This window comes from Helicoverpa zea, chromosome 4 (genome assembly GCF_022581195.2).
Source record: "Helicoverpa zea isolate HzStark_Cry1AcR chromosome 4, ilHelZeax1.1, whole genome shotgun sequence".
Classification (NCBI taxonomy): domain Eukaryota; kingdom Metazoa; phylum Arthropoda; class Insecta; order Lepidoptera; family Noctuidae; genus Helicoverpa; species Helicoverpa zea.
In genome coordinates this window covers 2,543,576-2,569,871 of record NC_061455.1, presented here as the reverse complement: position 1 = coordinate 2,569,871, position 26,296 = coordinate 2,543,576, and the positions used below count along the sequence as shown (strand labels likewise).

Here is a 26,296-nt window from a genome sequence, read left to right as displayed (position 1 = left end):
CACGCATTTTATCTTTAATTTAGGTCTGTACTTTAAATTTGTACTGTTTTTTTTTTAGGTCTTATTTTCTTCTAAAGCGATGTAAATAAAAGATAAGATAAGATAAGATAAGATAAGATTCCTTTATTTATAAACATGAGTAAACATACATTAGCATGCAAGATCTTATAATATTAGGGTAGGTAACAGTCATGTTTGGCCTTTTAGGCATATAAATTTAGTAATTATACAATGGTAATGTCAGGTACAAGCAGTCAATTTTACTAGAAATGTGTGAGTAGTCATAATATGTCAGCTAAAGAATACAGTCAATAAAAATATAGATGAGTGGTTAGTTACAAATTGTCAGTTAGAAAATTATTAATGTCGTAGTAACACTTATCCGCTAATAAATCTCGCAATTTTATTTTAAACAGTTTAATATTTAAATCTTTATATGCCTGAGGTATTTTATTGTAAATAATTGGTGCCATACAGAAAATGCTTTTTCTCATTAAACTAGTTTTTGATGTGTGAAGGCGAAGTCTGTCTTTATCTCGTCTGTTACGCACTACGGTATCAGATAATCGTGGAAACAGCTCAGGATTTAATTTAACAAAAATGGCGGTTTCAAGAATATATAGACATGGTAACGTAAGTATTTTAAATCTTTTAAAGAAAGGCATACAGCTATCTGTTGTTTTTAAATTAAACATTGCTCGAATGCATCGCTTTTGTGCTTTAAATGCTACGTCCTTGTGTGATGAGTTTCCCCAAAACATAATTCCGTAGCGTAGTAGCGATGCCACTATCCCATGATAGGCAGTTATTAATGCATCTGAGTTGAGCACTGGGGATAGTCTGTATAATGCGTATGCGGAAGAACTTAATCTTTTACAGAGTTTCTCAATATGTGTCTGCCAGTTTAGCTTTGAGTCTATTATGATTCCTAAGAACTTTGTTGATGCAGACTCACAAATTACTGTATTATCGTATACAACATTAATGTCAGGTGTAACTTTGGTCCGTTGTTGAAAATGAATAATATTAGTCTTGTTTAAATTAATGTTTAGGTTGTTGCGATCTAGCCATGATATTATTGATGTCAAAGTTTTATTAATGTCATAATTATAAATGTCTTTATTATTGCATGATATAGTAACAGTACTATCGTCGGCAAAGAGAGTAATTGGGTGGTCAACTGTTCTAGGTAGGTCATTTATGTACAGAATGAATAGTAAGGGCCCGAGAACGCTGCCTTGGGGGACACCAAAGAGAGGCGTCCGTTCCTTTGAGAGGTACTTTTCTTCTGATTTTTTGTCAAAATTTATTTTTGTAACTTCTGTGTACTGTTTTCTATTGCTGAGATATGATTTAATTAGATCAGAGATGTTGCCTCTAATACCGTAGGCCTCCAGTTTCCGTATTAAAACTTTATGATCAACACAGTCAAATGCCTGTGTCATGTCGCAGAAGATAGAGCAGACTGGGACTCGTGCATCCACATTATTTGTTACCCTATGCAGAAACTCATATATAGCCTGATTAATTGACCTTTTTTCCCTGAAACCCTTCTGTTCGTCGTTCAATATACATTTCTTCTCAATATATGCATATAGCTCTTGATATATATATTTCTCGAAAATTTTTGAGAACACGGGGATAAGCGATATTGGTCTGTAGTTATTAATTTCTTCCTTACAGTTTTTTTTATACAATGGTTTTATTATTGAAGTTTTTAAAGCATCAGGAAAAATACCTGCACAAATACATAAATTTATAATAAAACTAAGAGGCGCACTGATATATTCTGACACATATTTTATGACCCTTGTAGCAATTCCGTCGTAGCCTACGCTGTTTGTATTTTTTAAGGATTTTATAATTTTATTTATATCTGTTTCTGTGCAGGGTGCAACAAATATTGAGTCTCTACGGCTAGAGATAAGCTCTGTAGGATTAGATCCAGACCCTGGAATGGGTTGAATTTTATCTACAAAGTAATCATTAAAAGTATTGGCTATATCTTGAGGGTGACTAATAATTGTACCGTCTACTTTAATATTGTTGATAGGTTCTTTGGGGAGATTTGGTTTTGTGCTATTGATGATGTTCCATGTTGTTTTTGGTTTATTAGTGGACATTTTTATGTTATAATTATTTTGTGCTTTTCTTGTTAGTTTTATGATTTTTTTAAGTCGTTTCGAGTAATTTAGAAGTCTAGTCTTGTTTGTCAAATTGGGTTGTGACCTGTAGCGCCATAACATATCACGTTTTTTTTTACTGCATAATTTTATGCCTTTTGAAATCCAATTGGATGTTTTAATAACTTTAACAGTTACTAATTTGAAAGGAAAACAGAGGTCATAGAAAAGTTTAAACGTTTCAATAAAATTATCATATGCAGCATTCGGATCATTAATTTCATATAAGTCAGAAAAAGTTAATTCTTTAATGGTATTCTTAAATTTAGTCATGTTATCTTTATTGTAATCTCGTCTTTTTACACGCCAGTATTTTAAAATATTTAATTTATCTACAGGACATTTTAACACTTGTGCTGTATGGTCAGACAAGGCAAATTCAAAAACTTTTCCTTCACACTTAACTTTATAATTATGTGCAAAATTGTCAATACATGTTTGAGATTGAATTCTGGTTGGCACCTTTAACGTCAATTTTAAATCGAAACTTAATAATAAACATTCAAAATCTAATGTAACGTTGTTATTTTTAAGAACATCAATGTTATAATCTCCTGCCATTACAATTTTTTTTGATGTTTTTTTACATAAATTGTGAAATATTCTTTGTAATGTTTCGTAGAATGTATTTAGATTATTAAACTTTGGGACTCTGTACATACATACAATAATAATATTATGCTGTACTAGCTCCACACCACAACATTCAACTACTCCCGTCACTGAAAGTTCTGCTATTTGAGGTAAGTCTTTCCACTCATGGCCACGTCTAACCAGAATGCAAACTCCGCCTCGTTTACTTTTTGAAAGAATCATAATTGTTGAAACGTAGCAACATTCTACTTGCTTATTTTTCCAAAACTTCACAAAAAAATCGCTCAAACTTTTCCCATAACGCCCCCTTACCGCTTAAGGTTACAGCCCACAAACCACTAATCAGTAACATCAATAAAACAAATACTTCTGGTTGAACTTAACGCACCCTCACTAATCCTTCACCCATCCTTCTCCCAAAGTTTCCATCTTCAGACAACAATACAAACGAAATTAAATGGAGTGATGGCAAACTAACCTAAGACTTTGATCTTAATTATTGTCGTGCTTCACTTAATTGTGAAATCCCTGGTCCTTGAGGATCGAAAGTATGTCAGTCGCTCAAATACTTGGTCTTTCCTGAAAGTTGCAAATGGTAGCTGAGAGTTGTGTCGACTTGATCCTCTAATGTCGGATCAAGCGGAAGGACACTAACTCAATATTTAGGTGACTTGTAAAGAAATGCACCTGTATGTAATGTAATACCGATAGTTTTGATTATTGTAGCCTATTATAGCATTATTTACTTTGCTTAATGTAAGAAATACTCCAATTAATTTCATCGCGCATATTGTAAAGTTTAACCCCGTTAAACATCACCCGTTTTACATGCCTAAATTAACCTGTATGTTATGTTACATGCTTTGGTTTTGATTATTGTAGCCTTTTAAAGCATCTTGTTTACTTAACTAATGTAAAAAAAGCTGTCATCAAACTCATTGAGCATACTGCTAAACATTTTCCATTTTACAGGGTAACTAATGGCACGAAATCAATACCTGCACACCATCCCACTTCCCTAAATTGTCAATAATTAACCAATAAAACAAATAGTTGAACCGATTTGTCTTGTTACCAAACCAATTTCTCACTGGCAACTTTGCGCGCTCCAACTTTCGCGCGTAAACGATACAGACTTACAAATGGCGGAGATTTTGGTCCCGCGGTTCGCCGCGACGCGCGCCGTATTCACGGCCACGACTTGTCAATCCTCACTCATAGGGCTGTCACACGGCAAAATTAATCACGGGATACAACGCCAAGTTATATTGGACGTCAATACGTAAGTTTCCCCACCCTACTGTGGAGGGGATGCAAGTGTAGCTTGACGTGACGTGTTATAAATTATTGTTACAGCCAAGAGGTTGATTAATTTTCCTCTTGACGTTGCGTTTGATGAAAATGCTGCGGTATCGGGTTTGAGGTCAAACGGTGTTGGTTAAAGAATTATAAATAATGTTTTTGTAATGGTTGGATGATTAAGTTAGAATGGAAATGTCATGAGCAATTAGATGTGATGTGTTGTTTTGAAGATAACGTTTCTAGGCAACCGCTATCACTAAAGCTACAATAAAAAAACAATTGATAGTATGGTTACCGCGATATTAAAAGCTATTAGTACATTGCGTGTAGCGTGTTTACATTCCTAATGGCATAATTTTATCATAATGCGAATTGCTGTTTTCTTCCATTACTGTAAGTGCACTATTAACTACTGGTATGATTTTTTTCTGGAAAATATGCATTATGCCAGACGTAATTAAAAGAAGGTTGTAGTGGCAACCCTAAACATGGCCGCTGCGGTATTAACGCAAAGTACGCGGCAAACAATTAATTGAGTATTGATTGTAACGAGAATCTTTGCCAAACATTCTACAACACTCTATTAAGTACTAGTTTATTAGCAACTTAATTTAAATCCTTCTCATTATTTTGGGATATAACGTCTATTTCACTAAACCTTTGAACGTGTTAATTATTTGTCGAAATATGAGCTGTGTTATTTACCCAAAGAATTTCAAAGTTGCTTTATTTTTGAGATACACGGATAACGTAGTGTAGGGCTATTATTTCTTGTGTATGTGCAAGTTCGAATAAATATATGAAATACACAAAAGGTAGTACATTTTTTTACAGAAAGTCCACAGTTTAGCCTAAACAAACGTTCTTCATAATATAAATAAGCATTCGTCACAAAGACATTTTATTAATCCTAAATTCAAGTAAAAAGTGAACTTTCGCAACTTTGCATTTATTTAACAAAAACTATTTATTTCAAGAACGAACAAAAACCTATTTAGTTCGGTAGTTCTTCTAATATTTTCGTGAGTTCCTTGACACCGATGTCCAATCAACGAACTGCTTCCATTACAAGCTAATTTACAATTTAATTACTCAACATTTAGTTACAGTGCATTTACTCATTATTTTTTTAGGGTTGTTCTATTTATTTTTAAATATACAAATTACTTTAAGAATATAATAATGGTCAAATACGACTGCGAATAAGACTTTTGAGCATTAAATTAATATCAACTATTTTGGTCCCTCCATTTTAACTATTTAGTGTTTTTGATGTCATTCCTTAACTAACAAAATCTTCTTTTTTTTGCGCTCAGGTTTCAATCTTATCTACCACAAGAAACATTTTAACCAATCTAATGTCAAAGTTCTATTATAATTTAATATAAAATGTACATTTTTACCTGCTTTCCTGTATAAATTGTATTCACAATAAATAATATAGTTCTACACATATACCTAAATTATTTGTCGCCCGTATATTGCGAGGCGTTGTATTTCAAGAATGTTAGCACCTATGCGACACTGCTGTCGCTAAATGGTAGCCATTGTTCCACTTACAGATATGTTGCTGTCAGTTGCGAAAATTAGACATTTGATAAATTAATATAAACGTGAAAAAAATTATATCGAAATGTAAAAAAAAACAATTGGTCGAACTGAGTAAGCCACTTCATTTTTGGAAGTCGATTAGGTACTTTAAACAGTGATAAAAAAAACTTCAAAAGTAGTGTTATCAATATATTAAAAAGGAATCTTTTAAAACTCCAGTCAACAAGCACGTCAATAAAATTAACAAAAAAGAAGCCTACAATTAAATCCACATCGCTCCCGTGTCCGTAACCAATAAAAACTTTAGCCCCCAAAAAAAATATAACCCCGGCCATTTACATAATTCGCCGATTTCACAAAACAGCTGCGACTTTTATATCAATCCTGTACACATTTGCGGTTTCAAATGTTTTGTGTGTGTATGTGTTATGTGTTGTTACACGTCATGGTGTGCGTGTGTGAGTGTGTTTAACTAATGCGGTGTAGCACACAGGAAATGTTCGCGTTGACAGGTAAAATGTCTGTCTATGTGTGTGTGAGGTGTACATTTAAGAATGCTGTTTATGTGTGCGTTTTAGGGTTGATAAGTTTTTTTTGTTGGTGACTGTTTTGATAGATGTTTAAACGGAAAATGTGTCTGATATCCTCAATGTATTTTTGATAATAATATTTACATGTTTGGTTTATCCTCAATGGCGTAGTTCATATTTTAATAGGTACATCATTAGTATTTGAATATTCTGACATGTGACAAACAATGTTTAAAAAATATGTTTTAAGTGAAATATTTGAAGTGACAACCCTAATTAAATGTCACATGTCTCAAGTGAGCGACAACAAATACAATTAGAGCGAATGTACTAAATGTATTTTCTTTCACGAGCAAGACATTTGCAAACATACTGACTGCTTACTATCAGAAAAGTATTAATCGTCAGTCACCTGATATATTCGTAAATTAGACTTTAACTGGTACTTTATCTACATATACATAGATATATATTTTAAGTGGAGAAGTTTGGTTGCTTAGATGCGCTAATCTCAGGAACTAGCTACTGGTTTGATTTGAGGTTTCATTTTGTTAAGTAGCCTATTTTTCGAAGGAGGCTCTAGGTTTCTTTTTGTCTTAAACTACTTGCAGATGATGAGGGCTGATATGAGATAAAAATTTACTCCATCAAAAATTCATCTAAATACGTCGTTAAGCCAAACAAATCGTATTTTAGTGTTACATATAAGTCTGATTAACATCCTATTTCTGTAACAAAGTACTAACACACAAATTAAACTTTTAGACTGTCTGTACATCAGAAACATGCGCCGACAATCACAATAACATCAAACGTTATCTACTCGTCTGGGAATTTAATTGAAAACTAAAGTTTGACACTGATATGAATCTCGTAATGTAATACATGTAATATAGCCGTTCTGTTGCCACCCCTGGTCGCGTCACATATATGTGACAACAATGCATCTGTTATGCCGACTTCGCGCCTTGAGCCGTTGATATGTCCTGGACATGGAGTAGGTAATGGATGGAGGAGTATGTAGGTTTTTGTGCATGTTATTCTACTGTCCGACTTTCATTTTCCACTAACAAACTTGAAAATGTTAGTATCTAAATCACTAACAGTACCATTGCCTACGTTACGAAAGGTATAAATAAACCTATGCATTCATTAAAGTCTAGACGAGTGTTTCATCTGTTCTTAGTACTGAATCTACTATCGTCTTCTCATGAGATAGATAAGTAGTGAAAAATGTGTTTAAACTCTTACGATTCTTGTTCTGCACTGACGAGAGCAAGAACTCTTATTTTAAAGACAAGGTAATGTAAACGTTTCTCACATTAATACTCCATTCATTAACGAATCTGTGGTCCTCCAAGAAATGCGTGTTGGTGTGTATGTCACGTTCTTCATTGTTTTGCGTCCGATTGTCTATGGGCCCGCCGAGGGTTCGCTGGGGTACTATCACGTTACAATTTCTGTGACATACTTGGAACTTAGACTGCTGTAGTGTTTGATAAGGAACAGGAACTAGTGTTATAGTATGTATCTAGGGACTTTGCTGGGAAAACAGATGATAAAGGGCTATAAAATTATTAAAATATTTAGCTAAAATATTCTTTAACTTTTTGATACGTGTGTTAGAAATATGAAATGAAATGATGGTGGCTACTTGTGATATGATTTTATTTTCGATGCTAACTTTTTTTTTATATTTTCCAATTTTATTCTTTATCTCTAATATATAAGTATAGGTATTTCTACTCCATTTGGTAATTCATCTATTCCTCAATCTTAACAACCTCTCTGACCATTTGTCATATGTGATACACATCATTTTTTAACTGTTGTGTCTGTTTCGTTGTTAAGATCAGGAATCTATAGGCTCTAGAAACAGTCCACATCGTCACAATGTATCCGTTTCACCAGTAATGGATTCCAAACGTGACAGCCGCTACAACCGATCGGCTCACAAGGAGCTCACGTTTCGTATTTATCATTAAACGTGTTCCTTTCCTTAATAAGTTTTCCTTCGCCTTTTATGGCTCGGTAATGAATTTTAGTATAGCATGTTGCGTACTTAGAAATCGTCACGTTACTTTGATTGGTAAGGCCGTCTTGAGTATTTAAATACTTATCGTAGAGTATCCTTCGTTTGCCCATACTTGCCTATCATTGTCGATCATGAGTGGTGTCCGATGTACCTATACTCTTGCGTCCTCTGGAACAACTATGTAATCCTTGTTAGGATCTGTCCGTAAAGATATATTTTTACGATGTCATAAGATACTTTAAACCGTTTAGGCTTTGTAGTGAAGGTGTTGGCTTGATATCAGATAATGATGATGAGCTATTCTTTGGTACCAATAAAGCTTTGGTAAGGACGATGAGGACTAATGTTTGTGGATGTCATGTCTGACAAAACTTAATTTAAATCCTATAGATGTAGATACTTTCTCAAGCAGTATTTCTCGTCGTATGATGATATGTACCTAGTCAAACAGATTTTTGATGCAAAAATCCAGTATCTATTCTTTATATTTTTTTAAAAGGATTCTATCTTACAGATAATCCAATGTTAACAAAGGTACGACCCGAAGAAGAGAACAATCAAAGGTATTATCAATGAAGGAGACCCGCATTTCTCGGCGTATCTCGATACCGGCCACGTCGCCTATCTCCAACATAAATATATTTACAATGAAACCTGAGAAATATTCAAAGGGTTAGATTGTAATCCTTACACTTTGATGCTCTAATTTTACCTAAGGGATTTTTAGACCACCAACAGTTCTCACCAATTAACTTGGCACTCATTAGCCATTTGACGCTTCACGGATAGTAATGTTTTGTCAAAATATTTTTTGTTTATTGTGAAGTTAATTATAGTAGCCACTTTCGAACAAGCTAAGCTTCTCACCGATGTCCATCTGTATGAATGAATGCGCAAGGAGTCAAATGACAAACTTCAGAAATGCAAAGTTAACTAACGCGAACTTAAGACAATATCTTCTACATATAGCCTTCAGACAAGGATTGACCCAATTCAAAAGCATCAACAACGACATATTTCGGTTGCTATGTCATGTATATGTAATGCATGTTTGCTTATATTTCTCATAACGATGCCTCGGAGCAATCTCAAGCTCACGTTACCGAAGTTTGTAAACTATTCGTACCAAAACAAAAACAGGCACAGTTATTAATAATACTGCAACAACGCTATCCGCAAACAATAACATTTTGGACGGAACAATAATGTGGATAAAGCACTAGACTCAAGTATGAGTGTGTGGATTCAATTCCAGGTGAGGCATATACTAATGCGGGTGAGGCAATTTGTTCTAAGAATAAGGAATAACTTGGATCACAATGACTGAGTAAAGGTAAAGGAAGCCTGAACTTTGATGTCTAAAATCAAAATACGCCATTCATGCACGACGTGTCCACCTATCTACAAACTGACAGCCACAACAATAGCTTAACCCGAGCCATTCGTCAAAGCAGCAGGCATGTCAACCACGAGCCCCCGAAATTCCATTAATTTTCGCACAAAACGTAATAAAACGGTTACTAAAATGCACTCAACACGGACTACTACACGCTGCGGTTATTGAAACGCGTGCGTTTACAAAATTTTTCACGCATATTAAACGCGCGTCACGCGTTTTATGTTTTTGTCACGGTTGTTATGCGAATGTGAAGCAATTATTATATTTCATTCTGGTGCTACCAAATTTTATCATCTGTTTTAACGTGAATTGTTTCTCGTCACACGGAAATTGCATTGCTTTTAAATTTTAAAAAATTGCGTCTGTGTTTTTTTTTTTTTTTGTTAATAAAAATATATTAAACGTTATTCAAATTGAATCCTGTTTTACTGCGACATGGACAAAAAGGTGTGTCGCGATTTGCACACAATACGCACTTCTCTAAATGTAAACACATCTCGCAACAATACTTGTCTGTGGTTATATTTTCTACATAATATCACCGATGATCGCTGTTAACCATGAGAAAATTCACTTTCGTCTTGAAAATAAAAGCAACAGCTAGCGTGTGTGAGTGAACGTTTAATCAAACGCCATGAGGCTCGAGCCGACTTAATATAAACGAGAAAACTAAAACAAAATGAATTAATTTGTGTGCGCCAGTGTTGAATCCCTGTACACCGTTTTAATTAAAGGGATGTGCCCCATGGTGGCTCTCAGGAGTTTGTCAGCAAAAATAACAATTGAAAACGCACGGCCACGGTAAAAGTTCAAACTTGTGTATTCAGGATAGTTTCTAAATTAAAAATTCCTGTAGTATAAAATTTTCTGCGGAAACGCGAAGTTTTAATGGCATAATCGTCTTGTGTTTTACAGCTGAATTTGAGGATGCTGTTTGTATTTTGTTAAATATTTTTAGGGAAACTGTGGTTGCATTTTACATTAGTTATGATTTATATTTTAAATGCTAGTTAATTATTTAAGCTGTTTCCAAATGTAACTTTTAATTGTAGTCGTATTTAAAGACTGCTATAAACAATAAAACCTAATAGTATATAAGCATGTCAATACAACTCAAAAGTTGCAAATCAGTATCACTTGAATCAAATCCTCTCGCAAAGCTTAATAACCAACCGATCCATGCTTCTGTAAATAACAAACAAAATTTGCGAATTCCCATTTACCCTCTTAGAATACACTTCGGACTTCATTCGAGAATACCTTTTAGCCAATTTAATTCACACTTGACGCTAGAGCAATGCAAACAATAAAGATTGTCCAATCATTGTTGACACTTCACGGCGACGCCACTTGGGTAGACAAATGACAGTCACTGTATTAAGAACTTTAGTTCCACTGTTTGGTCGGAGGTCAATTGATTCTGGACGCTTTGGGAAAGCTGTGTAGCTTTATAAGTAAAGTAAATTGACAGTGATTTTGTGAAACGGTTCTTTTGTTTATTTATTTGGACATCGATTTAAATTTTTTTAGCATGAGCGATGAGCGGGGTTTCGTATGATGTTAAAAATGATGCTTCCTACTACAGCTTAGCTATGGTAGGAAAAACTTGGTAGGTTTTCAGGATTCAGTCATATTGCTAATTTCATTTACAACACATACATATACAAATTAAGTGCCAATTAATTCAACATATGTATTTTCCTTTACTTAGCTATTTAACTGTAAAGATGACGTTTCTCTCAGCTACTAATTAACACTTCACATATATGTATAGAATCCATACATCATACATCACATACATCCCCTTTGCCGTTCCCCTTTTAATACTAATCCTGCGAAACTCATCGCAAGTGCATCCCCAACTTGCATTACACGTAGGTACCTGTCATCTATAACACCTATTGTGCACATTCGCTCCAGTCTACTCGACGCGCCGACGACAACTCGATCCCCAATTAAGCCTCACTCGATACCTGGAATTATCGGATGCGAATCGATTCGACAGACTCGGTTCGCATCGTTGGCTATACCAAATATTGACACTTCATATTGAGCCGGCGGGCGGTGCGGACGACCTGGTACCTGTATTCAAATGTCGAATAAAATAATGGAACGAATAAAGGTTTTGTCAGTTGGTCTGATCATTATGCGAAAAAAATGTCATAATAAATTTTGTACAACCAGCCTTTTGACTTATCCAGTCAAAAAGCTGGTTGTACAAAATTTATTATTTCTAAAGAATATTCCCCACAATATATAGATAACTGTCGTTGACAACAGCTGAATCACGAAATAAAATTACGCATAAACTAATCAAATCCCAACTTCAGATACATCACAGTTTAATCTCATTATCTACAAAGTTTCCACTGTATATTACACGCTTCCTACACCATAGTTGAATAACGTCGTATGTCGTGTAGAGTTACGACGTTTTACCCAATCACGGCTGATATATAATTCGATTTGCTCATTTGACTGTAGTCTGGGACATCACTCCTATCAAACGGTGGGAACGTATGTAACCTATTTACGCAATCTCTCTATACACAGACAATGTATACTAATATCGTTACGATGAAGAGTTTGTTTGTTTGGTTGAATTGTAGGATATACCCGTTAAACATATATCTGTAGACTATCTATTTACGAAGAAACGAAGGACCTAATGTTCCGGGGCTACGGAATTCGAAAGAGTTACAGCGGCCCTGGTACATAAAAGGCCTAATCTATTTACGAAGAAACGAAGGACCTAATGTTCCGGGGCTACGGAATTCGAAAGAGTTACAGCGGCCCTGGTACATAAAAGGCCTACGACGGAACATGATGGATTTTTAGTCAGTAAAAGTCTGACACTCCCTCACCGCTGCTAACCCGTAGCGGGAGGGGTCATTTGATGATTTTTTCCATCGTTAAAAAAAATGCCTTAATGCTCTTTATCCGTAAGCGCGAACATCTTCAGGATACAGGAAGCGCTAGATACAGGTGAAAACGCGGGATGTAGGCAAAACCGCGGGATCCACCTAGTGAGAAATAAGAGCAAGTGTGTCATACAGTCAAGTGAAATGGAAAGCGTTGACACAATCGCACTTTATATCTGTGTGTTGTTTAATTTTCTCATGCGTTGTTTGTGTTTGTGACACACGGATGAGCAAGATGACGAGCAAATGTTTGGTTCATTTCATGTTTTTATGACACAGTTTGATGAGTGTTTTTGTGCTAATGATGAAACTTCAATATCATCTTAAAAAATCAGTTACTGATCATACCATTTTATGATGAAAGAGTAATAGAAAACGCTTTACAGAAACTGTTAGATTTTTTTTATTATCCACTTTCGTTTTTAAACGGTTATTTGTCAACCCAAAAAACATGCTCAATATGGCCATGAGGAAACTCCAATTAATATTTACGTAGGTACGCCAAGTTACGTCATCTGAAATACCGTACGTATTTCTTCCCGCCAGTTCCGTTCGCTCCACAGTGGTGACGTTATCTTGAATCTGCGAAATTCCAACCGAACGGACACAATGACGGCCCCATTGTGGAACAGCCGTCATATCTCGCGATGAAGTGACGTCATTGATTCAAATGATGCAAACAAATTGATAACGGTTTGGCGCGCGAATAACTTTGTGTCTTGAGATGTTACGTTTTTTGTTTGTGATGGGAAGTGATAAGTTTTTTTCTTGTTTGGACTATGGTATATTGGTGTAGTCCAGTTGTATAAAACTAGATCAGTGTAGTATAATTTGCGGTTCTGATAAATCTGATATCGTGTAGTCGAAGGTATTCTGGAATTACCTTTCTAATGATGTCGACTGAAACCAGATATTAAATTAAAGCAGGTCTGTCCCTCACGGTTCATCTGTTAAACCCGTCACAAAAGAATCCCACAATTTTATTTTAATCAAACAGAACCTAATCCACCCGGCGGCAATCAAACAAATTGTCAGACGAGAGAATAAAAAAAAAATATAAAATTATATTACATTTCCATGTCGCCATACCGGTTGACGAGGCTCGCATATTCCTCCGTTCTGAATATAATCCTCCCCAAACGTTTCTCGCGAGTAATATCGCTATTTATTGTATTATTCCCATTTCTTCTCGCATCAAAGAACAACAAAAGGAACAACATAATATACTGAACAGGTACGACGTTTCAATTTGCGATGAAATTGCTCCATCGACGGCGTACATCGGTATTGGCGAAGCACTCCTCCGCCCCGCACACTGATATTTATACGAATTGCTTATAAAATAAAATGCTATATTTTTTTCGCGGGCTAAGCACCTTTATTGGGTATCGTTTGCCCGTTTTTATTCTCGTAAGATGACAAATTGTATCGGAATTGTCGTTTTTTTTTTTTTATTAATACGCGAATAATGAGGACGCGTAATTTGTTCTGGAATATTGCTCGAACTTCTTCATGTAGGTTGTTATAAGGAAAATGCGGTATTTTCCCAGAAACGTTTTCAATTATAATAATTCCGATCATTTCTATAATAATTTGGAATCATAGAGAAGCTGGTGACGTTTTTGTAACAAACATTTTTTTAAGCCAACACTGCATTGAACGTTATGCTTAAATATTACCCTAATTTATTGCGAAATAATTTAATAACTTTGTCGGAATCCTTAAGCCGCTACAGCTGCGCGGGTAATTTCATCAGCCCCCAGTCATATATTTCGGTAAACACGTATTTTATTACTCGAAAATTTTAATCCCATATTTGCGCACGTACGTTCAGTTTCAAATAAATATCGTGTATAAAATCGTGTAATAATGGGAGCATATTTTGAGTTAAATTAATATTTTTCGTGCGATGTCATGAGTGGGAATATAATACTTAAATCGAATTTAATGTTGTTCCAATTGAATATCATGCTTAAATTCACAAGCACTCAAATATCTAAGACAAGACAAATCCTTTCGAAACTCAATATCCTTATCTCTTCTGCTCACCGTACATTCTCCGAGCGGAGAATATTGTAATAATGAACAAACAATATTTCGATTGCTCTCGCCCCCACTATTTTTGACGCTCCCCACCCCTTTCGACCCACGAAGGTGGTTCCGAATTCAAATTTATTCAATTCGAGGAACGATCGGCGTGGAAATGAAACGTCTCGCGATGGTGTGATAGAACACTTCCTACTCTATTAGCATTTGATGCCAACACGTCATTCTTTATAGTTGGGCGAGCAAGGAGGATCTATTTGTGTTTTTTTTTTTTTTCAATCTTTATTCTCTTCCCCCTTTTTGCGTGAAATGGATTGGATGCGCAATTTCTTTTTGCTTGCGTTGTGTTTGGTGTAGTCGCGTGATTGCTTGGTTATAGGACTTTTTATTTCTGCTATAAATGCAATATATATATATTTTGATTACATTATGTAAGTATAATTAATAATTAGTATAATTTTAACGCAGTAGCCAATGGCATAAAAATAATAGACAAAAGTTCTCTTTGCCTCCTGGGGTCACCAGTGCTGGAAGAGTCATTTTCGGATTTTATTGAGAACAAAATTCAAAATTTCAATGATATTTCGGAAAGGTTATTCAAAATTAATATACATTCAGCCATCACCATCCTACGATACTGCTGCTTTGGCCCCAAATTAACCTACATCTTGCGTGCTTCTCATTTATGGAAGCACATCAACCTTTTGGATCAAATTGATAAAATAATTCGACATAAACTTTCATCAATTTTAAATGTGGCCTTGGACGACAGAGCTTGGTCTCAAGCTACACTTCCCATCCGTATGGGAGGGCTTGGCGTCCGCAAAATTTCCAGTATTAGTTTACCGGCATTTATTTCCTCCGTCCATGGCACTGACAAATTGATCAGGAAAATACTACCTATTACACTGATCAATTTTGAGGTGCCATGCCTGGCGGAGGCTATTAATGCTTGGAAAGTCACATGCCCGAATACCGATCTACCCGCCAACCCATCCTCCCAGAGACAGTGGGATGAGCCGCTCTGCAGAGTAATACGGAAAAATCTCATTGATACGTCAATTACTTCTGCGGAGCGAGCACGCCTACTGGCTGTGGGTGAATGGGAGTTAGGTCCACCAGACGGCATGTCGCTATTTCCTTGGAAGATGGGTAGGACTTTAGTGTGGGACGCGACCTACGTCGACACTCTTGCGCCATCCCATCTTCCTAGAACTGCGTGTTGTGTTGGCTCCGCCGCTTCAAAAGCAGAGGACCTCAAACGGCGCAAATATAGTAGCCTTATCGGGAATTACATGTTTGAGCCGTTTGGGGTTGAAACTCTCGGGCCGTGGGATCCGAGTGCTCACGCGCTTGCGAAGGAAATTTCTAAGCGCCTTGTTGACACTTCTCGTGACCCAAGGGCTGGCTTTTATTTTGCACAGAGGTTGAGCATTGCCATCCAACGTGGCAATGCTGCCAGCCTTCTGGGTACATTACCCAGTGACAGCGATGAGGAGCAATTTTTTGATGCAATGTATTAGTTTTAAGTTGTATATATAAGTTTATTTTTAATTTTTAAAATTAATGTAAATATTATAAAGTAAAGAATTGAGAAATAACACGCGTAACTTAAAGTGTATACATTGGTTCTTTTCGTTCATATTAATTGGCTGACAGTACAGCTGTAATAGATACCTATTACTCGCGCCATATTTCCGATTTCCGATATGTGGAAATACAGAACCAACCAAAAAATACCATTCATTTTTTCCACAGTAAACAAAACTGGAACATCGCTGTCATAACATCAATATGTACGCAGTAAGCTCCAATTGTCATCATCGCACGATATTTTGAGCGCGAAGTCGCACAAAGTCGCACGAAAATCGTATCTTCGCACACATGAATGACCAATGACAAAGTGATGTTCAGAATCCCCCCCTTTTTTTTACTCAATCAGTTTTCTCTGAACATTTTTAAGTGTGTTTATTCTTCCCTTTTTTTACCAGCAAATTTTCACTCGTTTGATGATTTTGTTGTAGGTTAAAGATGAATCAAAGGAAATAGTTTTTTGTTTGTGCTTCAGTTATCTTTATGTTCTACTGGAATTAGTGAAGATTTAGCAAAATGTATGTTCTTTATATTGATCCGCTAATTGCTAAGTCTATTTGGGGAATGAGCCCTTACTTAGTCTATATCTTGTGTAATTAAGGGTAGTTGATGTTTCAAAGACACTTAGTTGAGAAAGGCGCTGCTTTGTAGTTAAACATGCTTTTCAGTTTATTTAGATTTTAATCTAGACTTGCCTTATACTTGTAAATAATGGAAATTATTTGTTACATATTACAACATAACACTTTGTCTGAAAATATAAAGCCGGCTTATACCCGAAATTGTTTTTACATAACACGCGCGACGTAAGTCATAATCTCTAAATTTTCAGGCGGGACGACGCGAAATTGGGGCAATATAATTTAAAACTAATCATACAACGTTCCACGCCACCCCTCCTTAGTTTCTAACGCGGAGCAAGCAGGGTTGAAAAGCTAGCGTATATAATGAAATCTCCTCAAATAAGTACTGCGAGCAAAATAAATGCGACTGGAAGACACGCTGAGGTGAACAATACGACTTTATACGTCGAAATCGCGGTGTTTGCCCCGTAATTTCGAAAGCCTTAGTGAGCGTAAAGTGAAGTATTCCGAGAATAGGGATGTTCTCAACTACGAATGTACTCCGGTAGTCTGTAAAAGGATCCCGCGGTGAAGTTCGTAGACAGAAAAAGTCGTGTCCCCGTTATGTAATGCAGATTTTTTTTGCTGACAATGTTTGTATGCAGTTTGTTTGGTCTCGTTTATTTTGTGCGAGCTTCTTTTCCTGTGAATCGCCAGCAATGCAACAAACGAAAAGTTTTCATGACAAAAAATATACGTAACATAAATAAGGCACTAAAATACATTTTTCGTAGCATTGGAACCAATTTGAAAAGTGTTCCAATTTTGAAAGTATCTAGAACCCGACCATTGACTAATAATGCTACTTTTTACCAAGGTATACCAAGAAGTTTTCCTAGTATTTACCCCACGTATGCAACAGCTGTTTTACTTGAAATAGACAATAAAAAGCTTTAACAGCCACTACAATTGTTTGCCAGAGGAAGTCGTACAAATTAAACAAACGATATAATGTCTGCCGGGGCGCGTAACGAGTTTTGACAAATTTTCTAACTAGCTACATAATAAAGTGAAAATTAGCCCGGCGTCGCAATTGCCAGATGCGAAAACTATTTTACTTGGGTAAGTTGAAGGAAAATCTTTGAGTTTTAACTGTTTCTGGCAGAAATTGGATGGAATGGGGATGGTTTCTAAGTGTTTTTGTTTCGATATGGCTTCTTCTATTTCTTAATTATTGTTACACTTGAGTGTATTGAAATTCTGAACAGTTTTTGTATGTGTGCTTTTAGAAGCACATTACACAGACAAGCGTAAAATACAGATTGGTCTGTCCCTAACTTCACGTGAATGACTATTAGTTTTTTCTTTGTTACATGCTGTTTCAGTACTTACTAGATTTCGTGTCAACTTACTATACAAACACTCTTTAGATAGTTTTATATTTACGAGCTCGTAAACACTAACCTATGATAGTTTCACATTTAGCGAGTTCTTGAGGTCGACTGTGTTTGTCTGTAAAGTCAATGGACATTAAAATACAATGCTTACGAATATTTAATAAATAGTTGTCAAGTTAGTCTTTGGTGACGAAAGGGGAACCTTTGTCATTAGTGACACCCCAAAACCAGTCTTATTTTAGAATGAAATATATATGCTTTTTATCCGGGTGCATGTAGAAGTTCCTTCAGGAAGCAGACTAAACCGCAGGTGTAAGCTAGTAAATTATTTTCCCAAATAAATAAGAAAAGTAATGCTTATTTCTAAGAGCTGTGAAGAACTTTCTTCAATTTCAAAAACGACAAAGTCTCGAGACTTTTAATTCAGCTCATCAAGGCAAGTGCAAAAGGTAATTGTTTTAAATGGGTACCGTACATAAATTAAAACGCAAAACAAGCTAACTAAAGCCACCCAATGTTGGTACAGTCGCGTGCAAACTTATGTACCCAACATTTAGCTTAAGCTAGTGGATTTTAAAGTGGCTTTTAAAAAAGATTGCATACGATCCACCGCTTTTATGTTCACTTACCTTATAAGTTCTATATTAATAGGTAGGTAAATACATGTTGTACAATGTGCATGATTTTTCGTTGTAAAAAAATATTGACGGGTTTTTTTTTACAAAATAATCCTTTATTTACCCCGTGTATCTAATGACTCGCTGACGTCTGACGTCTTTCGTAATGTATGAAATCATTCTGAAGAAACTACTACCACTCGGATAAAATGTAGTCTGACCTTACTTAGACCCTAGACTGTTTCACATTGACAGTCAAATTTCGACAGACAGAATACCTATACTTTCACAAGTAAGTAAGAGTGATGCATAAAATTGCAAGCGAGTGTATCCGCAGCGTTGCAAACACTACTATTAATTTGTATACCTACGTCTCGCAAGTAGGAACGGAAACCACAAATTTAATGAATCTTAAAACAGTACAAACTTTTGCGATTCACTTCACGAAACTGTTGAGATTCGGGAAGTGACGTAAATAATTAGCCGAGGTTTTACTCGGAACTTTTGTTTACACGAAATTTCGGTTCGTTTTCAAAGTGTAACTAACCTAATTTGATTATCTGTTAACTTTTGGCGAAAACTTTGTCTTTTACAGTGTCTTTTTTGATAATTTTGCTAATTGTTTTTTTTTGTAATTTTGACAATGAAGACTACTTTTGTCGTTCATTTAGAAAACATTATTGTATTTAAGTGACCACTGCAAGGTTTTTCTTAATGTCCCTGTTTTCGTGAAAAACATGACATTGAATAAGTCGACTAGCAATAATGAAAACCGAAACGGAAAGTGCTAAAAAAATAATTCCACACATTAATATTTCACCTTGGCTTATTCTCACAATGACATAAGCACATAAAGTAGAGGATCTTTGTCAAAAGATAATATACACGCGGACACTGCTAGTGATGTACCAACGCATACAAATATCCGAAACCGCGGATAGTTTTTCACAAAGCATCGATAGGTATGTTCTATAATAGTAAAGTTTAAACGGATCGGATCTGATTTCCATTGTTTGTTGCAAATATCGCGTTCATTTGACTAAATCATTACACATGATTGATTTTGTTTTGATGTCTGACTAAATTAAATTGATGTGGAAGTTTAAAAATCTGCTTTCATCTGATTAACTGCGATTCGGATTTAAATTGGAAATTTGGATTTAATCGGATGTGAGGATAATGTGCGCTTTTGTTTACAAATTGCTACACATATTTCAATTTGTATTTTGTTACGTAATTTTTACGTAGTAGGTTAATTTATTATGTGAAATGAACATTATTTCTATGAATTGCCCATTAAATCCGGCCACAAATGCTGTCGACATTTGTGCTTGTGAATATTTCACTTAGCATTTTTATCCGAAAACTATCGACACCGTGAAAAGACGTTGTGTCCCATCACTGGCCCATAACTCGCACTTAACGACTCGGTACGTGGCAACAGGCATACGCACTTTGAAGGGCGTGAGTTACGAGCTTAGCAAGGATAATAGTGGGTAAAGTAGCCTGATAGCTTGGCCACGGAATGTTGGGTGCCCTGGGTTGGCATGGCGTTCGTGAGTTGGTGGCCAGAGTGGCCAGATTTTCAATGTCGTCAAAGCTGATGACCGATAAAGTAGGTATGGCTAGACTTTCAATGGTGTCAAAGCCAAATACTTTTAGACTTTTGAATAGACCTACCTACAAGAGATTCTCTTGTGTACGCCTAGAGCTAGGTACACGTTTTCATTGCAAGGTTGAATTCACAAATTATTTATTTAGGACAAATATTTTTCTATATTCCTTACAAATTAGATACTGTATAGCAGGTTACAGCATGTTTTATAAATACACAACAATATTTCTGAAACTAATAATATTGAGAACCCAATTAATATTCAATCTATATTAATAAAACATAACATGTCTTTAAAATATTAATTACCTGTAGACAATGAATTGTCTAACTAGGACTGAAGGACAAAAACGATAGACGTTCGTACCTGTTCTTTATTTACTATTGTATGACCATAGAGACATAGATGGCAGATCATCGGATGTGGAAGATATGTCATTACAATTACCCGGGGTTGCCCGGGTAACTGGGTTGAGGGGGTCAGATAGGGCAGTCGCTCCTTATAAAGCGCTGGTTCTCAGCTACATACGGTTAGACTGGAAGCCGACCCCAACATAGTTGGGAAAAAGGAGGATGATGTCATTACAATTACGTATTTGGATAATAAACTTGTAATTTGATACTGTAGAATTCGTAATTGAAATTATCTATAATCTAAGAACAATTGTGTCTTTTTACCGATGGAACGAGTAAAAACTTACCTGAAAACTAATGACCGAGTATTGCAGGTTCCTTGCAGTAAATACAAGAGATGGGGGGGCGCTCCCCCCTCCGGCCAAGAGGTTATGTAAATTGTTTAACGAAGGATGCTGTTGCCGGCTCAATGGCGCACTTAAAACATTAACATTTTATAGCCTTATTTGCTCTAAGTACACAATTACTTGTGCATTTAACTAGATTACACTCTGCTTTGAGATTCACTGAGAATTATTTTAATTAGTTTGAGACTGTTGTTTTACTGGATAGTTTCGATTGTGTATGGTTTTTGTTTTTCTTTAGATTTTCCGATAGAGAACTATAGTGTGTGACGCAAATTTAAACGTTTAAAATATACTCTGGTACCTATTAAATTAAATATTACTGATAACTTGTGCGATTTCTGCTGGGGAGAAATTACCCAATATGTTTACTCTATTGTTACGTTCGGGAAAGTACTCGTAGTTTTTGTACAATTCACTAAGTATTATTTGATCGCAAATGTGTGACGCAAATTTAAACGTTTAAAATTTACTCTGGTACCTATTAAATTAAATATTACTGATAACTTGTGCGATTTCTGCTGGGGAGAAATTCCCCAATATGTTTACTCTATTGTTACGTTCGGGAAAGTACTCGTAGTTTTTGTACAATTCACTAAGTATTATTTGATCGCAAAATAACAGATTACTTGTTGTTACTTTTGATTATGTAGATACTGTTACAAAACCTATATGTTTAATTTCCCTCACTGAATTGAATAATAAAACACACATGGTATTTTCACATAAATGTAGGTATTTCACACAAAACATTTCCGAAATGAATCGAACATTTTAATACCCGCGACGAATTCACACCGGCTGTCGTAAAATAATTCCCGAGCACGGAGGAGAGCAAGTTAGTGGAGATGCCATAAGGAAGGCTTTCTTGTAAGTCAAGCAAGATACGGTAGGCGTGATCAGTTACTAGAACGAATGAGGCGTTTGAGGCCCTTATCAAATCAAAACTGTTTGATTGGAGAATTTATTTTCAAAATAATGGGCGGATAAATAATTTCAAAATAGAGAGCATATAAGAGCGGAGCCAGTAACATTCCTAGTTTGCTTATCTCTTCTTTGGTTTTTACTCGCATTTTGGTGCGCTACTTTCTTAGGAGATTTTGCGTCTGACATCTCCGCTAGGCATTTTGTTCTCCATGTTCCCATGTATATTAATATTATACGCAAACACACATTGAATAGGGTGGAAAGCGGCAGGTATTAACAGAAACATGCAAGGGTATTAACTGAGTTTCCTCGTTCCTAGTACGAAAATAAAAATTAGAGGAAATTATTTATGGTAAATAGTGTTTAGGTTGTTATGGTGTTTAGTGTGTTACATGCCCAATATTAAGGGCTAATTATTATTTATGTACGTCGTCTCAAGTCCAGCTAAAATTCCAATCAATACCAATTAATATGTGTTAGAGTAAGCAGATATGTAACAGTTTGGTCCAAAGTATGTAGGTAATTTAATCTCCCAAACGCACTTTCATACTTTAATAAACAATGAGACAGCATCAATCTCTAAAAAGTAAACCTAAAACAACACAAGTAAATAATAGCTTTAACAGTTAAAAAGTATTGTAAAAGCTCTTATTTCCTCAAAATTTTGTTTCTCCTCGCCATCAAAATCGGCTCACCAACAAAATCGACTCGCCATCAAAAATGTATGGAACGGCGCATTGCATTATCGCCGACGATTGCGCGATTCCCAGTTTCGTTTTCTCGCACAATTTTCATGCTAATCTTGGTACGAGCGCGCTGATTTCGCTGCCATGAAATATTTGTAACCTCTAGGGCGGGTCTTTACTGTGTGTTAAGATGTATAGAGACATTTCTCGCTTAGCTTAAGCTTGTTAAAGGTTGGTTTTCAATGGAATGTAAAACCTTGTAAGATCTGAAGTATGTGTTATGCTCTGCTATTTAATAATTAGTGCATAAGCTTTAGGTATTTTATTTAATCAAAAGAGAGAATTTTTCGACGATATCACATTGCTTTTGGATAGAATATCCATAATTTTAACTTATTGCGAAGTGAAACTTTATAAAACGAAAGTAAACACAAAAATATATGAAGCACCTCTCGAGCACGGTCCAGTTACCTCGTTCATCCCTCGCTCATTTCTCACTACGAACTGAACAGTCTCGGTGCCTTTTCAATTTCGCCTCTCGCCTGCCTCACTGGGGGATTGAGAGGCCCCCAAATGTTGGATTTTACGCGTAATACTCCCCCACGCCGTGCATTGTGTATCGCAACTCCTTTGACGTCGGAAATTTTACGTCTGTCTGTGCAAACGTTAACGTGTTTGCAGTTTTTTAATCGCGGTTCTTTGCGACCCCCCATTTTTTTGCGAGATTTTTTCCCTCATACTGGCTGTATGTGATTCTGAGTTTGAATTTAGACTAGTTTGAACTGGTTTTGAAACGATTAGCCATTTTGATTTTCTGTTCCAGTTCTTTGACAAAGGCTTCAGTTGTCCGGGTATCGTGACCGTGTTTTGTTTGCTTAGGGTAGTAAGGGAAGGTAGGATAAGCCCTGTAGTCCCGCGGGTGTCGTTAGAAGTAGTAAGTAATGGATTATGTCAGGTATAGACAGGGCCTCTCCGGTGTCCGATCACTGATCCACTTGGTAAGCTCGGCTTATGGTTTTATCTTTACTTAATCGTTTATTGCAAACGTTTATGGCAGAAATTGAGTTTCAGCTTGAGATATATATGAGTACGGACTAATTCCCTTTTGAATCGTTTTTTAATAAGCAGATTTGTATGAATTACAGCCGCAACGCGTTATGCAACAATAAAACTTCAACCAGTTGTCAGCCAACTCAAAGATTGAACGGCATCAAAAATTCGTATGCACCGAAACGGAAAATGCTTTATGACCAACGCCGTTCGGGGTTGAACATCGTAAATTTCCCAGTTAACCCCGCGACCGCTGCGCTGGGGGGCTCGGAGTACATATTTTAGGATCACGCCAGGATTTCTAGCGATACCCCCTTCGTGTACGACAATGCACTTCGATATTGTGCGATGCAAATACGAACGTGATACGCGTCCGACGAGAGAGATTTTCTTTTCATTGCTCTTTTTGGTTTGATCTGGTATGAAAATAGCGCGTGTATATAAAGCTGCGGCCTTTTTACAAGCGAGAGCGTTAGAACACTTAGCCAGGCTATTTCACCATCGTCGCTCGCTCCCATTCATTCACAAAAGCTGGCCCTAAGGTATCGTTTGAATGCGCGAAGGAAACATGTTTCCTCCGTTACGCAAACATATCGTTTGGTAATGGTCTCCGTGATAATAGCACAACATTATTTAGCACTTAATGTGTGTCGTCATTGAATAGGCAATTTTTAACAGATTAAGGTTAAACGTTCCACTAATGTGTGTACCTACGAGTACTTGGCTATTTTTGTGGATTCCATCAAGTTTGTTTGATTTTTCCAAAACTAGAGTGTCTGGTTCGTCTAGTATATTTACATAGAACTTAACATTGGGGAAGATTTAAGTTCTATTTGAACATTAGTAAAGCCTTTCCAAAATACTGAAGTTTAAAAGATATTTTAATGCCAGCGACATTTTGTCTGAGCTTATAAAATGACCTTTTTACCTATCTGAACCTTACCAAAATACAGAAGAATCATCTTCTCTTGTTTTCATCTGATCCTAAACCTAATTTACTCACCACAGTAACTATTTAATTACATCACCAATTTATTCCCTTTCTCTTTGTCCAACAGAACGCAAGCTATTCGTGGGCATGTTGAACAAGAAGCTGTCGGAGAACGACGTGAGGGCCTTATTTGCTGGCCATGGAGCCATCGAGGAGTGCACCGTGCTGCGGGACGCGCAGGGCCAGAGCAAGGGCTGTGCCTTTGTCACCTTCGTGTCCAAGCAGGCTGCCATTGCTGCCATTAAGGTAATTTGAGGAGTTAGGACTTTTAGGAAGATTTTAGATGCCTATCATAAGCAGAAAGATCAAGAAGGCATAAAAATGGTCAGCCAGACAGACATCTCTTGCCTTGGAGAGCATGTAAAAGATTCATATGTCATGGTCTAGAGCCAAGTTGCTCAATCTCATCGGCTTTTGAATGTTTTGAATAGATTCTTCGCCATTCACTCTTCCGTTTCCTTCGAGATTCTTCAAAGCATAAACAATTTAGGGTCTTACGTTTGTCGGTTATAAAATAAACAACAAACATTCCTCAAGAATGTATGTCATACCTCACAGTATGACGAATAGACACAAACATACAACAATAAAATGTTGCAGTATTGCATTGCACATACACCGAAATGACATCATCATTATCCTCACACTCTCCAAAAATGGTGTTCATATATGTAAAATGTACGAAATTAATGAAGGAAGAGCCTTCATCGTTAATTTACAGCATGATACCAATCAGCGTTGATCTTTTATGCCATCTGCAAAAGTACTCTACGCAACCTGGCTTTCATTAAGTCTTTTTAATTGGGAAAAGTAGATTAAAATTCATGTAGATTACTCTGTAATCAGCACCGGAGCAAATTAAAATATTTACAGTAATAAAATGTGTGAATATAAAATGAAAACTCTTTTAGTTCTTGTACAATCGGATCTTGTTATTATCTATTAATAACCAAAGGATTCACAAAGTCAATACGAGCAGTTTTTTTCTAACATATCTTTAAAAATTAACGACATGTACTCAAATAGCTACGTTTTTATCTTACAGGCGTTACACCACAGTCAAACAATGGAAGGTTGTTCAGCACCGCTGGTCGTGAAATTCGCTGACACGCAAAAAGAGAAGGAGCAGAAGAAATTGCAAGCCATGCAGGCGAGCTTATGGGGTCTTACGGCCCCCATAGCCCCGGCGACGTACCTCGCGTCAGAGGCCGCGCTGTCGCCGGCGACGCAATTGCAACTGCTGCAGCAACTCCAAGCAGTCGGGTTGCAGCAACAACTGTTGCAAGGACAGGGGTCCACGCTGTTGCAAGGTTAGCTTCCATCTTGTAGAACTTTCCAGATTTTTCTAGAATACTTTTTTAACTCTTTAAAGCATTGTAAATGCTTGTTTGTAGAAGCTTTTTCTATTTTCTATATCCTTACCCTTTTTTGGTTTTGTAAACTACGTTTTTTATTTTTCTATGATGGACTAAATACGTAGGTATTGAGGAAACACCTTGAAGTCTGTAATGAAGCATTATTCGCATCATAACACAAGT

At 36.2% G+C, this 26,296-nt stretch overlaps 1 protein-coding gene across 6 annotated transcripts in view; it reads left to right on the top strand.

Annotated features, from left to right (window-relative positions):
• LOC124629504 (CUGBP Elav-like family member 1) overlaps positions 1-26,296 on the top strand; it is a 292,193-nt gene that overhangs the window by 256,158 nt on the left and 9,739 nt on the right. For all 6 annotated transcript variants that reach the window (XM_047162894.1, XM_047162896.1, XM_047162895.1 and 3 more), the window contains 2 exons: positions 24,826-25,004; positions 25,804-26,068. In XM_047162894.1, coding sequence (XP_047018850.1) covers positions 24,826-25,004; positions 25,804-26,068 — 444 coding nt within the window. The remainder of the gene's footprint in view (positions 1-24,825; positions 25,005-25,803; positions 26,069-26,296) is intronic.